Raw genomic sequence first — 13,522 nt, forward strand, 5'->3', positions numbered from 1 at the left:
TCTGCACTATTCAGCTTATTTAATCCTCACAGTAAACTTCTGAGGTAGGTAGTATCCTCATTTTGTAGTTAAGGAAACTAACTTAAGACTACACAGCAAGTAGGGCCTAGAGGGGTTGGTGCTAGGTTGCGAACCCAGGCAGTCTTAACTGTTAATGTCCGTACGTTCCATACTCAACACAGGCTCAGGCTGGGCGGACATGCTGCAGAGGTTGCAAGGAGGTTAAATTTAGGTGACATCCAGATGCATAATCATTGGTGGATGTGCTGTACAGAGAGACCTTTAAATCAATAATTGGAAGGAATATTGTGGGTGAGAAATGCTTTAATAAAAACATGTCACTTGCAGTGCTTGATATATAGGAAGCACTGATGTTAGCTTCCAGTTGCACATTAAAGAAAAGAACAAGTTGACATTTAATGTGAAATTATATAAATATAAAACCAGATAGCTTTCCTCACTATCTACTGCATAAAAGAAATCAGTGCAAAGCATTCATCCATGTAACTGTGTTTAGCTACAGATGCTAAAAATCCTGACTTCAAATCCCCAATCAGGACAGTTTTGTGACTGGGAGCAGGTTATTCCTCTTTTCTGAGCTCACCTTCCTCATCTGTAAAGCAGGACTAGTATTACATAGTGTGCATCTATATTACACACACCAAATATAGACGTGAAAAAATTTAGTGGCCTAAGACACCATAAATGTATTATCTTTTAGTTCTGGAGATGAGAAACCTAAAATCAGTCTTACTGGGCTAAGTTAAGGCTGGTTCTTTCTGGGGCTTCCAGAGAGGGTCTAGTTCCTTGCCCGTTTCAGTTTCTGGAACTTGCTGTATTCCTCAGCTTGTGGCCCCACCACTCTTGTCACATCTCCTTTCTGCTGACTCTGACCTTCCTGTCTCCCTCTCACAGGAAATTTTGATATGATGTTGAGCTCATGCAGGTTATAACCTGATTCCTATCTCTGGACCCTTGACTTGATGAGTACCGTGCTTTCTTGCTGTTCTGCACTTGGACCTTTGCAAACACTGATTAGAGGATAAATAAGTGGAATTGAAAGGGATAAAATAAAAATGGGAAGTACTCCATAAGATTACAGTGGAATACTAAGTTAAAAATTAAAGTGATACTGCATAGTATTATAAGTCCTTTTTACAACACCAAAAAGTAATCATACGTAATCCTCATCCATCTAAATTTAAATTCCTACCATGAGTTTATATTTGTATTTACTGTGCTATGAAGATAAATTTCTATATTCTTGATACTACAATTTTTAAAATATCACCCAAGATTCTTCCAACCCCTGTCAGGTCATAAAATAGATACAGTTATAACATACATGGCTTTAAATTAAATTTTATTTGGTAGCAGGGATCTGGATTTTATTTTTCATTTTAGGAAATGAGATGATATTTTTATCACTCATCTCTTAGGGGAAAACACTGGATTAGCTGGTAAAGGCAGTAAGCAGAAGGTTGGGGGCCATCCCTGAGGTATTAGAAGAGTTTGAGGCAAATGCCACCTGACTGCAGAGTGGCCATCGGGTTCTCTCTGTGCCAGATTCTTAGGGGAGTAAAGATATATGTATGGCATGTTCCTAGTATGAGGAACACACAGTATTACAACATAGGAAGAAGTTTACACTCCCCTCATTTATACCGTTTTAAAATATCAACAGTATCTCTGTGACATGTCAAGTGTCATGTGAAATGTTGTTTGAAAAGACCTCTCAGCTGTGAGATGCAGTGTGTTCCCTCCAGATTCCTGTGTTGAAGCCCTAACCCCAAGTACCTCAGAATGTGACTGTATATGGAGACAGGGCCTGTACGAAGGTAATTAAGATTAAATAAAATCTCCAAAGTGGGGCCCTACTTCAATAAGACTGTTATAAGAGAAAGGTCATGAGAGCACATGGCGAGCCAAGCACATGCTGCAAGCCAAGGAGAGAGCGCTCAGGAGAGACTAACCCTGCTGACACCTTGACTACCACCCTTCAGAACTGTGACAGATTTCTGTTGTTTAAGCTACTAGCTCGTTGTGCTCTATTATGGCAGCCTTGGCAAAGTCATGCACTTTACCTGTCTTATTTGTATTTTGGATTTTGCTTTCTGATTTTTTTGTCTATGTAACATTTGTTCGCAAGTTTACAGTTGCAAACATAATGTTGATGGCATTTCAATCTCTGACTCATACTGAGCTCTCCTGCAGGATGGAAGGAGATGGGGTGTTGGCTATGGTGCAGTCAGGTTACACTCTGTGCATCAGGTGTAGCCTCACAGTACCTACCCCAGCACAAAGGCAGAGGAAATCCAGAATGGATGCAAAGTGAGGCATTGATGGATTCATTTAAGAAAAGCCAGGGGAATACCACTGATATTTGCTCCTCTATTTTCTGATCATCTTGTTCAACCAAGTACCTACTACTGTTCCTGGCAGTTACATTTACTGAGGGACCCAGCAGCCCACCGTCTTCCTGAATACAAGTTTTCTCAGGAACCAAATTGTACTCAAAAGCTAGTCAGGTGAGCATGAAATTGGCAGGGTTGGCATCATGTGAGTGTTACAGGATGATAAAAGCTTAATTCTATTTTCTAACATTTTGCAAATTTTTAAGTAATGAACATATTAATACATTTTGGTGTATTGTTTGGTTTCAGTTCATCTTCTTCATAATTTTAATCAAGTTATTGTAATACTGTTCATTTAATATTGCCTTGATCTAGGATTTTGAAAAATTACTTATCCTATACAAAGACTTGGGCCTATTTCTGGGCTCCCATGAATGTTCTATTTTCTAAACTCTTTGTCATAGCTTTTATCATTCTGTATTGATTAATATTGCTATGTAGTACATGCTAAGATTTGATAAGGATATATTGATTTTCTTCATTAAATTTCTGATTCATAAGGTATTTAGTCATTGTCTGTTTTACAAACTAAATTTTTAATGCTATTTTAAAAAAATCTCATTGGACATTTGTGTTAAATCTGTAAACAAAATATCAAGATTAATTTATTTTTGAGCTGGGTTAAGGTAAAAGGAATAATCTAGCCTTGACCTTTTGCATGAACAAGAGTGATGGTGGTGCTTGGAAAAATAGCAGAATGTGAGGAGCAGGAGCTATAGGAAACTTGCAGGATGTTGAGCAAGTAGCACACACGGATGAAGCATGTGTACATTCCGAGTAAAGCTAGACAATTTAAATTGGTTACATTTTTTTTACTGTCCTCAATTTTGAGTGGAAAGGCAATCAGAATAAAGGACAGAGTAGATGATTGCTTAGTGCTAAGGAATAACTTAATCTTACCTCAGCAGATTTGCTTACAAACTCTGAATCAGTCATAGAAAGAATATAACATTACCCAGTATTTAAAAAAATATTGACATAAAAGCCACATTGCCTGATTTGGAGTTGGCTCCTCTACTTATTTGTTGGGCCTCAGTCTAGTCAAAGTGGGACAGTCATAGTGCCTGTCTCGTGGTGCTCTTGGGAGAATAAATTAATATTTACAGAGAACCTCAATAGTGTCTGGCCAATAAACATAGTTTATATTAGGGAGATTTGTGCTCTTGAGATACTTTTTGGTTTGAAAGAGGTCACTTGCCTATATTTCTCTTCTTTTCCAAATTTGAATGTCTACCCTGCGCAGCTCTGCACTGATGATAAGACACTGTAAGGCTGAACTCTTGTGCCTGGCCCACACTATTATCACGGAAATACTTCTGAGCTTTTGTGCTTGACTTATTTATTGTTCCTCTCTGGCAGCCATCCCGTTCTCTTGGCAGAAGTAGCTAGATTTCATTAAAATTCAATCTCTCTTGATACCATCTCTAGAGGATGTTGGAAGGGGTTGGTACCAGTGGAGCTTTAGCAATCTGATGAAGAGTAGATTTGGACTGGGATGTTCTAAGTGCTCCAAAATTACCATTTATAGAGTTTCCCCCAGGGCTCCCCACTTCCTTTACCCTAGCTCCCTATTGCTCCCCTGCCCATCTCACCCGCAGGAGCTCAGCCAAGCCTCCTGTGGCTTTCTCCAGCTGGACACTGAGATGAGTCTGTCTTCATATTTCAGGTGCAAGTTCTCTGCCATCGTCTTGAGTCCCCACTCTGGGGCCCTCTGCATGAGTGACACATCAGTCTGCCATGGAACCTGGCCCTGCACTGGCCTGGCTTCTGCTCCTGAGCCTGCTGGCTGATTGTTTGAAAGCTGCTCAGTCCCGAGACTTCACGGTGAAAGACATTATCTATCTCCACCCTTCAAGTAAGACTCTGTTCTTGATGCTTCAGAAATGTCACTTTATTTCAAATAAGAAGTGGGTTGAAAAGTAGCTAGGATAAAGCAGGCTTTCATGTAAAGGAAATATCTGGTAGTGTATTTAGGGGATGCCATATTTGACAAAAACAATGCTTTATGTTTTACTCTTGCTTTTTCACAAAGCATTTGCTTTTTAAGTCCCATACCCAATCACTCTGATTCTAAATATCTCTCCCTTTTACTGTCCCTTACTGAGTTATCAGAGTATACTTCTGTGTCCCGGGAGGAGGATTGTTTGTAAAAGATCAGCCCTTTATAGGTAAGATAATAGCTGGTCTTCCTCTCTGTGCATCCAGTTCTCAGTTTGGGCAACACTGCCTTCCACAACATCCTATTCCCTGTGCTTTTTGGTTTTCTATGTTTAATAATTCTCTAGGGAGTTTATCATGGTGCAGATGCCCAGATATTGGCCCTTGAGTTTCTGATTTGCATATATGGGATTGTACTTGTGGATTTATGCTTTTAGTGAGACTTTCAGGTCTTTCTGCTGAGGCTCATATTGGGCAAACCTAGCAGTTTGACTTCTCCTTTGGTCTCTATCTCTCCCCTATCGCCCCTTTTTTTGACTCCTCTTCTGTATTATCCCTATGGTGGTAAGAGTTCTGGTATATTGTGTATGTTCTGGCCTTTAGCTTTTATCCCAAGGCACATTATTTTTTAAAATATTCTGCTCAACAGATATTGTTCACATATCTACCATTTGTCAAGCATTTTGTTAGGCATGAAAGGTATACAGACAAATAAGACACCTGTCTTACTTTTCAGGATTGTACAGTCTACAAAGTAGAGTCCTTCACTCAGACTCCTTCAGTCCTATGGGGCTAGAATATTCAATGTCTGTATGTTCTTTTCACTGAGAAGCAGTATGCGAAATTCACAGGGTCTTGGAGGCTACCTAACCCTGAGCTGCTTCCTAGCCTTCTGATTTTAAATAGATTCTCTAACTTTATGAAGATCGAGTAACGTGTTGATACAAAGCGCTTAGCATTGCATATGAGCTGTAGTGAATATTCAATCAATGTTAGGAAAATTTTTAAGTGCTTATTTCTTCATTTCTAAAGTAGTAAAATGATTCATATCTTCTTAAATTATCTTATGGACTAGAAATAGCAGCATAAAACACCAGGCCCATACCAAGTACACAATTGAATGGTAGTTTATGTTGCTATCATTGACTTAGACAGGGAAGTAAAGGTGGTGAAACTACACCGCACTTAATTTTGTAGAACTCCAAATATATGTTCTCTAGTCAGCAAGTAATTTATCTAGATTTTGCCACTGTATCCTCTCACCAGAGTAGTCTTGTGCTCATTGGTTAGTGGAAAACTTACCTGGATGCTTATTTTTATGAGATTTTTTTGTCTTAATAATGAACATTAATAATAAGAAGAAAAGATACTTGCTATGTTTCCTAGATTGCATTTTGTTCTTTCCTCTGAACAGACATGCTTTTTGTTAGACTTGGTAGGCAAAAACCTAGATTTCAGTCTCTTAGGGTTGGATGCCAGGGTTTTTTTGGTCTTCTGTAAGATTCTTGTCAGCTTTGGTGACAGATTCAGTAGTAACTGGCCTGCAGAGCTGGTCTGTGACCTCTTCTAAGGCTATGATTATACACAGAGAGTAGGGAGGAAAATTGAGGTGAACAGGTTTACGTGAACAAGAACAAAACACACTACTTCTACCTCAGTGGGTGGCAGGTCAGTGTCTGGGTTGAGTGGGCTCGTGTTTGGAAAGTTGATTGTAGCATGGAGTTTTTGAAGGATGAACTCTATCAGGCTACAGGGAGAATCAGTTCTCTTTAAAAGGTGGTAGAAAAGTTCTGTTCATATGACGTGTACTCATTAAGCAGAGCCATGGACTAGTTAGAAGGAGCTCACACTTGTGAAGAATTGGTAGGGCTTTCTGATATGATCCGGAAATATGGAGAAGGATAGAAGTTATTCCTAAACTAGATTATAAGTAGATAATTCACCAGCAAGGTTGGGCCCAAGTTTTTTTTTTAGAGGGTCTCCGTAATGGATCATGGGTAATACAAATTCTTGTTGAAGTGAAGTTATATTGAATGGCTTCGTCTTGCCAGAACTTTGTTTTTCTTCCCACTTCAAGTCAGATAACTTCACATTTCTCCTATCTCAGAAGTTTGTGTTTTTGTTTGTTTTGTTTTTTCACTTTTGAGGTTTTAAATTGCCCTGGTCCTCTGCCCTTTAGCACCAGGCCATGTTTAGGTGGAGTGATCTTTCTACCAATAAGCAGTTTCCTGCTGAACATAAGCTATAAAAAATATATAAGGGAAGCTTAGGATTAGTATGATTTTGAATTATTTATATAATCACCTCACTTTGTAAATGGAGGCCAACAGCCATCTTTGGATCAGTGAATGGGCCAGATTCCATTAATGTTGCATGGAAAAGCTCAGTAACTACCCTAGGAGAAACATGGTGATACATGACGAGTTTTCTCTGCCAGATATAAACTCATTTCTTATTGGCTCAGAATAGCCTTTATCAATAAAGGCTGGGTGAGATTGGAACTCAAACTGAGAAAATTTGGCCCCATGACTATTTTCTTTTGTTTCTGATACTGTAATCTTTGAAGTTCCTCAGCCTTAAAAAAAAAAAAAAAAAAAAAAAAAAAAAAAAAAAAAAAAAAAAAGTGACTTCAATACCTAAGTCTTACTACTGGATCATCAAGACAAAAAAATCATCATCATCAACAACCATAAAAAAAAAAAAAAAAAAAAAAAAAAAAAAAAAAAAAAGCTTTATAGCTTTCAAATTTGGGGCACTGCCCTAAAAAAAAAATCTGTTCTATATTTTCTATGTGCCTTTCTCCCCTTATTTTAATGAGAAAAATAGTGATTTTCCCCTAGCTTATTGTTAAAACATTAAAATCTAAAAAAAACCTTCAAAATAAGATCAATATTGAAGAGAAATGGAGCTACTTGTTTGGTTGTCAGACATCAGTCAAGACAACAAAATTTAAAGTACTATGTGGCTGCAGTCTAGTCTTGGTCTCCATTTCTTCCCATAGAATGGAAGCCTTATCTAAAAAATTTTCCTCTGGATACATATTTTGAGCCTTTCCTGAGTCATATGCACCAAAGGACTGTGTTCTTGCAGAAGGTTTTATTAATGCCCAGGTAGGAGCCAACATGTTTACTAATAACCCTATGGTACTATATTATGTAACTCTTAGAGAGTCATAAGACTTTCTAAAGAGTACCAGGAAACCCATTTCTATCACAAATGTGTTCATACTTAAATCACACTGACAATATTTTGTTGCCAAGTGGACTGAAAAGAAAGATACATTTATTAGATTTCTAGAATTTTTATATTTGAATGTTGTTTCCCCAAACAATGGAAATTAATATGGCAAGAATAGAAAAAAGGTTGGATGCATTACACATCAGTATGCATTTTAAAGCGTCTGTTCTCACCACCTTTTTGGTAACTAAAGGCCTTTGTGCAGGCAAAAGTTCCAAGAGATGGAAACAAAAACTAAATCTTTTCCAGTACCTTATGAGTGAATTATACTAGGTTGAACTATGGCTGACCATGTGGGTTAATGCACATATTATTTTACAGGAAGTAACTGGGCACTTTGGCATTTCTTTTCTCTTTACAATCACTTTCTCTTGAGGAACCCAGACTTATGCCCTGAAATACACAGTACTAAGCTTATTAACCCTGTGATCAAGAGCCAAATTAGATTCATTCACGGCTGGGGCCACAACCGTCTGAAACTCCGCTTGCTCTGTAATGCTTTGAAGTAACAAAGAAGAAAATAGCACATCTCTTAGGAATCTCTTTCTATCCTTAAAAAAGAAAAAGAAAAACCTCTTTATCAGATGCAGTATCAGTTAGCAAGTTACTGGAGATAGTTGTTCATCTGTTGACCTTCTTTTGCCTAAATATTTCCAGAGGGAAGAATTTAACTGTTTACTTGATTTGTACTATAATTAGCCACTAAAAGATGAGTATGTTTGCACAGATTTGTCACTAATCAGTGATTATTCACTGATCAGCACTACCTGCCAAGATGTCAATAAAAGTTCCTAGAAGAAAATATTAAGCTGTAGTCATGGAGAATGTACACAGATAGGAAGTTGTAGATTTTAACCAAAAATGAGATCCTTTGGTTAACTGCCAGTGGTACATGCTGATAAGCTCATTCAGAGATAAATGATTTGAAACAAAGCCTCATTTTGTGGCCATAGTATTTTACTTCATACTCCTGTTTAGATTTCAGTATCCTTGGGGTTAATTTCAGAGTCCAGGACTAATGTAAGAAATGATAGTATTTAATTTAATATGTCACTATTTTGTAAAAGGTCATCTTGAAAAGTCTAATAAATAATCCAAATTTGGGAACAGTACAACTTATTCGTGTTAGGTCCTCAATAACTTTGTTCTCAGAAGAGTAGTTGGATCGTCAATCTTCATTCAAAGTTCTTAATTTATCTCTTGGATGGGAGAGTTTCCAGGAATAACTAATCCAGCATCCTAGCCAAAAATTTTTGTGGCAGCAGTGACAGATAAAATTGGAAGCTCTAGTGAATTAATCATGCAAACTGAAGTGGTATGAATAGCTTGCAGTCATAAACCTTGGTGGATATGATGATCATATTTTTTTGAGAAAAGCTGTTCAGTGTCACATCCTTTATGTCTAAAACTTTGATCATTCACTTCAGATTTTAGAAAGTATTTTAAAGTTTTATCTTTCAAAGTTATTAACTATTTTTAAATTAATAGTGAAACTATTTTAATGTATCCAGTCAGGACAATTTTTCAAAATATTTCATATGATTTTTCTCATAATGCTATATAAATAATTTAATTAAAATATCTATAAGAATTCTGAATGACTTTGGTATTTAAGGAAGGTTTGTTTTAAATTCTTCAGGCATGTCCCCACCTAAATAGTATGTTTCAGTTCAAATGTTTTCTAAGTGGTGGAATGTAGGTACACAAATTACTTATATGTAATTTCACAAAATACTGTTTCTGGTTATGAGAATTTTGTGATAGGACAGCATTATTTCCACAGTAAAATTCATGGGAATTAAGTGACTGTCTCTTGGTCACTTTCCATTATTTTGTAAGATGATCCATGCTTTTGCTATCATTCTGTTTATAAATTTGAGTCACCAACTACTTGAAGGAACATAGAACTCTCAGAAGGCCTCATAAAAAGGGGCAGTTGCTTGTCTGCTTTAGTGTTAAGACTCTTGACTGTGTAGGGTGTTGGATATTGTTACAGCTCTGTGAAATATTTTAGGCAAGTACATGGATGGGCAACTCTTCTAGGCAAGGTGAAAATCAAAGTTATATCTGGCCCATAATTCTGGCCTTAAGTTGCTGCCTCCTCCTTCATTATTTTTGATAACATACTTAATTGGTTCCATGTGGGCAAAGCAATTTACCCTGAGATGATTATTTCTCTCCATGGGATTCTCACGCTCAGCCATCTTCGAGAGAAAGCAGTTGGCTCCTGCAGATGAAGGGTTTGAGTGTCTGCAGCTTTCAAATAGGCCAGGAATTTTTAAAATGAAAAAATAAATTCACAAGTTTTTTTATCATGAAAGGCAGAACTCTAAATAACAAAGCCAGCAAATAATAATAGCCACGAGGCAATTAAAAGCACACTGTTAAAAAGGACAGAGGACATCCTGGCCTGACATTCCTTGTTGACCCTGATCCTTGTGCTGATAGAAGGTCAGGTGTGCTGAGCACTCTATAACATGACTTGTGTGTTCCACTTCCACCTGAGCTTGCAGGTCCACCGAGGAATACAAGTACCCACAAGACAGTCCCTAATGAAGGCAAGAAGAGGCAGCTCCGGGGAGGGGAGGGAATGGAGTCAATGTGAAGGTTTGCAATTGTGTACCTCACAGACCTCTTCCTCCAGGACTGCCCACCATGCTGCCACCTAACTCCTAGCAACCGCTCACTCGTACTCCATTTCTAACATTTTGTCCTTTCAAAAACTTTACCTAAATGGAAACATACAGTGTATAGTTTTTTGGACTAGCTTTTTCTGACTAGCAATAATTCCCTGGAAATATATCCAAGTTGTTGAATATGTTTATAGTTCATTTGTTTTTATTGCTCCCTAGTATAATATGGATGTACCACAGTTTGCCTAGCCATTCTTCATTTAAAGATATCTGGGTGTCTCCAGTTTTGGTCATTACATGTTGAATATCCTTTATCCAAAATGCTCAGGACCAGGAGTATTTCAAATTTTGGATATTTGGGCGGGGATTTGGGAATATTTGCACACACCTCATGAGCTATCTTAAGGAAGAGATCCAAGAATAACATGGTATTCATTAATGTTTCATATATGCCTTTTGTATAGACCAAAGGTAATTTTTAGAATATTTTTAGTGCTCCTGCATGTTGATTAAGACCCATCATGAGGTCAGGTGTGGACTTTGGGGGTTGTCATGTTGGTGTTCAAGAAGTTTCAGCTCTTGCAGAATTTTACATTTCACATTTTCAGATTAGAGATAAAGTTGCTGTGGATATTTGTATTCAAAACTTTTTGTGTGAATATAAATGTTCATTTTTCAGGTATAAATTTCTCAGTGAAATTGCTGGGTCATATGAAAGTTGAATGTTTGGCTTTTTAAGATACTTGAGAATTATCTTGCAAATCCTTAAAAAAAATGAGTATTCCTTCACAGGATTATGTGCCTAATCTAAAAACCTATCTTTTCTCTCAATTTTTGTAGCCACCCCATATCCTGGTGGATTTAAATGTTTCACCTGTGAAAAGGCAGCAGACAATTATGAATGCAACCGATGGGCTCCTGACATCTTCTGTCCTCGAGGTAAACTCTCAATAGACAGATTGGGGTCTTGGAGCTATTTATGAGCTAATAGCCCCATATACCATAGTGTATGCTTGCAATCTTAACTGTTCCTGTGTAAGGCTATTAGAAATTTTTTTTTGCTGCACCAGTAACATCCTCAAAGACCGACAGATATATAAAAGGATCCATAGGATTTCCCCTTTTCTCATGAGGCATCTTTGAAGAGCCACAGGAGGTAAGTGAGACTTTTCCACCCTGGGGCCAGCCAAATGCAGAAGAGAACAGCCAGCCTGTTCACCACTCTTTGAAGCATCAGTCATTGCATAGTAACTTCTTTCATGTAAAGTATGAATTGATGCTCATATAAAGATTCCATTTATTACACATCTTGCCAGAGACTTCTATCCCAACAGTGCATAAAAGTTTAGAATTCTAAATGGCATTATTGCACAAATAAAAGTCCTGAGCTTCTTAAACTGCTAAGGTCTCTTTGAAGGATGAGATGGTCCCCAGTTGAAGCTTGAAATTTTGGCTGAAAGACTCATTTTAAAATGAAGACTCATCATTTTCACATTTCTTTTATCCTAAGAAGTAAAAATGATTTTTATATTTGACAGTGGAGTCATTATTTATTGGCTGTTTTATTTTGGAGGAAAGTGCATTGATTTGGTAATGGAATGATGAAGATAGAACATTTTTATTGACAGATGTTTGAGTGAGTACTTAATGTACTTAAGTATTGATCTCAGTTGTTAAAATGACTGTACACATCAAGTCATTGTTTTTTAATATAATGGAAGAGCTCGCATGAGTGGTATTCTGCTTCTCATGGTGGATTAGAAATTGGGAGAATATGGAAGATATTAAAAGACAGACATCAGCTACCCAAGCTAGAACTGTTTAACCAGTAGTCTCCACCTCAACTGCCCAGTAGAAAACACCTGTGGAATCTTTCAAAATCACAGACCTGTGCCTCACCTATAGGAGTGGCTCTTAAATGTTGACTTGGCCATCACTCCATGGAGGGCTTTTTAAACACAAATAGCTGCTACTATCCCCTCCCTCCTACCCCACCTAAGAGTCTGATTCATTAGGCCTGAGATAGGCTGAGAGTTTCCATTTCTAGAGTCTCCAGGTGAATAAAATGCTGCCGGACTAGAAAGCATGTGTTAAAAACCAGAGCTCTTTGGGGCCAGGGATTTGGCTCAGTGCCTCACCTACTTCACAAGCACAAGGTCCTGAGTTCAATCCCCTGTACCAAAAAAGAAAACAAACAAACAGAAAGAAAAATCCCAGCTCTACACAAATTGAAGCAATATCTCTGGGTTAGGGTTGTACATTTTTGGGTATTTTAAAATATCTCTGGTGATCTAATGAATAGCCAAGGGCAAGAACCACCAAAGGCTTCTCTATCCTTTAGTAAGGAATGTGTTGTCATTTCTAGATTTTTTTTCTTTACTTTTGAGGTAAATATGTAAATGGAGGTTCCAAAAGATTATAAGAGAAAACCAGGAGACTTTAAAGACTCTTAATCACAAGTTAGATACTCAGTCACTGGAGAATCAATGATAATTCCTGTCCCTTTTGCCTTCTGTAGTCACTGCTTATTTCTGGATGAGCCAGTGTTTTCTGACAGCTCTCTATGTTTGTGTAAGTTGCTAATGACCTGACTGAACTGGGAATAAGAAATTTTAAAACCTCCCTTGGTAACTCTAATAGAAGCAAAATGTGATGATTTTAAACAATGACTGAGCAAAAACAGGATGATCTGTGTGGGTTTCCACTAATTTTTGGGCTGGTTCCTGCTGGGTCAAAGCTTGCCAATTAGCTTCTAAAACTGCTGCCACTGGTCAGAGCTGTATACAGGAATTGTAACCTTACTCCACTTGTACTGTTATAACATAGGATCAGAGAATCAGTCATTTATAAACAATAGAAATTTATTTCTCAAAGTGCTGGAGGCTGGGAAAGCCAAGATCAAGTTGCCAGCAGCAGGTCTGGTGAGGGCCCAGGCTTCGTGTTTCTAAGATGGTGCCCTTCTCTCTGGAGGAGAACTATATCCTCAGAATAAAAGGCAGAAGGAATAGAAGGAGCAGACCTACTCCCTTAAGTCCCTTGATAAGGGTTCTAATCCCACCTATGATGGTCATGCTCTCATGATTTTAACTATCTTGTAAAGATCCCACCTTTTGATATCACATTTTGATGATTAAATTTCAACATAAGAATTTTGGAGGACACATTGAGCCAATAGCAAAGTGTGATGGTATTTCTCTTAGACTTAGTTAACTCTGAGATACCTTAGTAGAGATTATGCAGAGGAAAAGGAGGGAATGTGAATTGGTGCTCTCTACAGACTTTTTTTTTTTTTTTTTTGTT

General features: G+C 37.6%; 1 protein-coding gene across 4 annotated transcripts in view; it reads left to right on the plus strand.

Annotated features, from left to right (window-relative positions):
* The window catches only part of Lypd6 (LY6/PLAUR domain containing 6), a 102,886-nt gene that overhangs the window by 70,021 nt on the left and 19,343 nt on the right, over positions 1 to 13,522 (plus strand). For 3 of the 4 annotated variants that reach the window (XM_010620989.3, XM_010620986.3, XM_010620985.2), the window contains exons 2-3: positions 4,081 to 4,269; positions 11,063 to 11,161. In XM_010620989.3, coding sequence (XP_010619291.1) covers positions 4,152 to 4,269; positions 11,063 to 11,161 — 217 coding nt within the window. In that variant the 5' untranslated portion in view covers positions 4,081 to 4,151. Of the gene's footprint in view, positions 1 to 2,505; positions 2,529 to 4,080; positions 4,270 to 11,062; positions 11,162 to 13,522 lie in introns of those variants that run through there. The other variant, XM_010620987.3, reaches the window with a different exon arrangement.

The sequence above is a fragment of the Fukomys damarensis genome, unplaced genomic scaffold, assembly GCF_012274545.1.
Source record: "Fukomys damarensis isolate Sample0158 unplaced genomic scaffold, DMR_v1.0_HiC HiC_scaffold_29, whole genome shotgun sequence".
Lineage (NCBI taxonomy): Eukaryota > Metazoa > Chordata > Mammalia > Rodentia > Bathyergidae > Fukomys > Fukomys damarensis.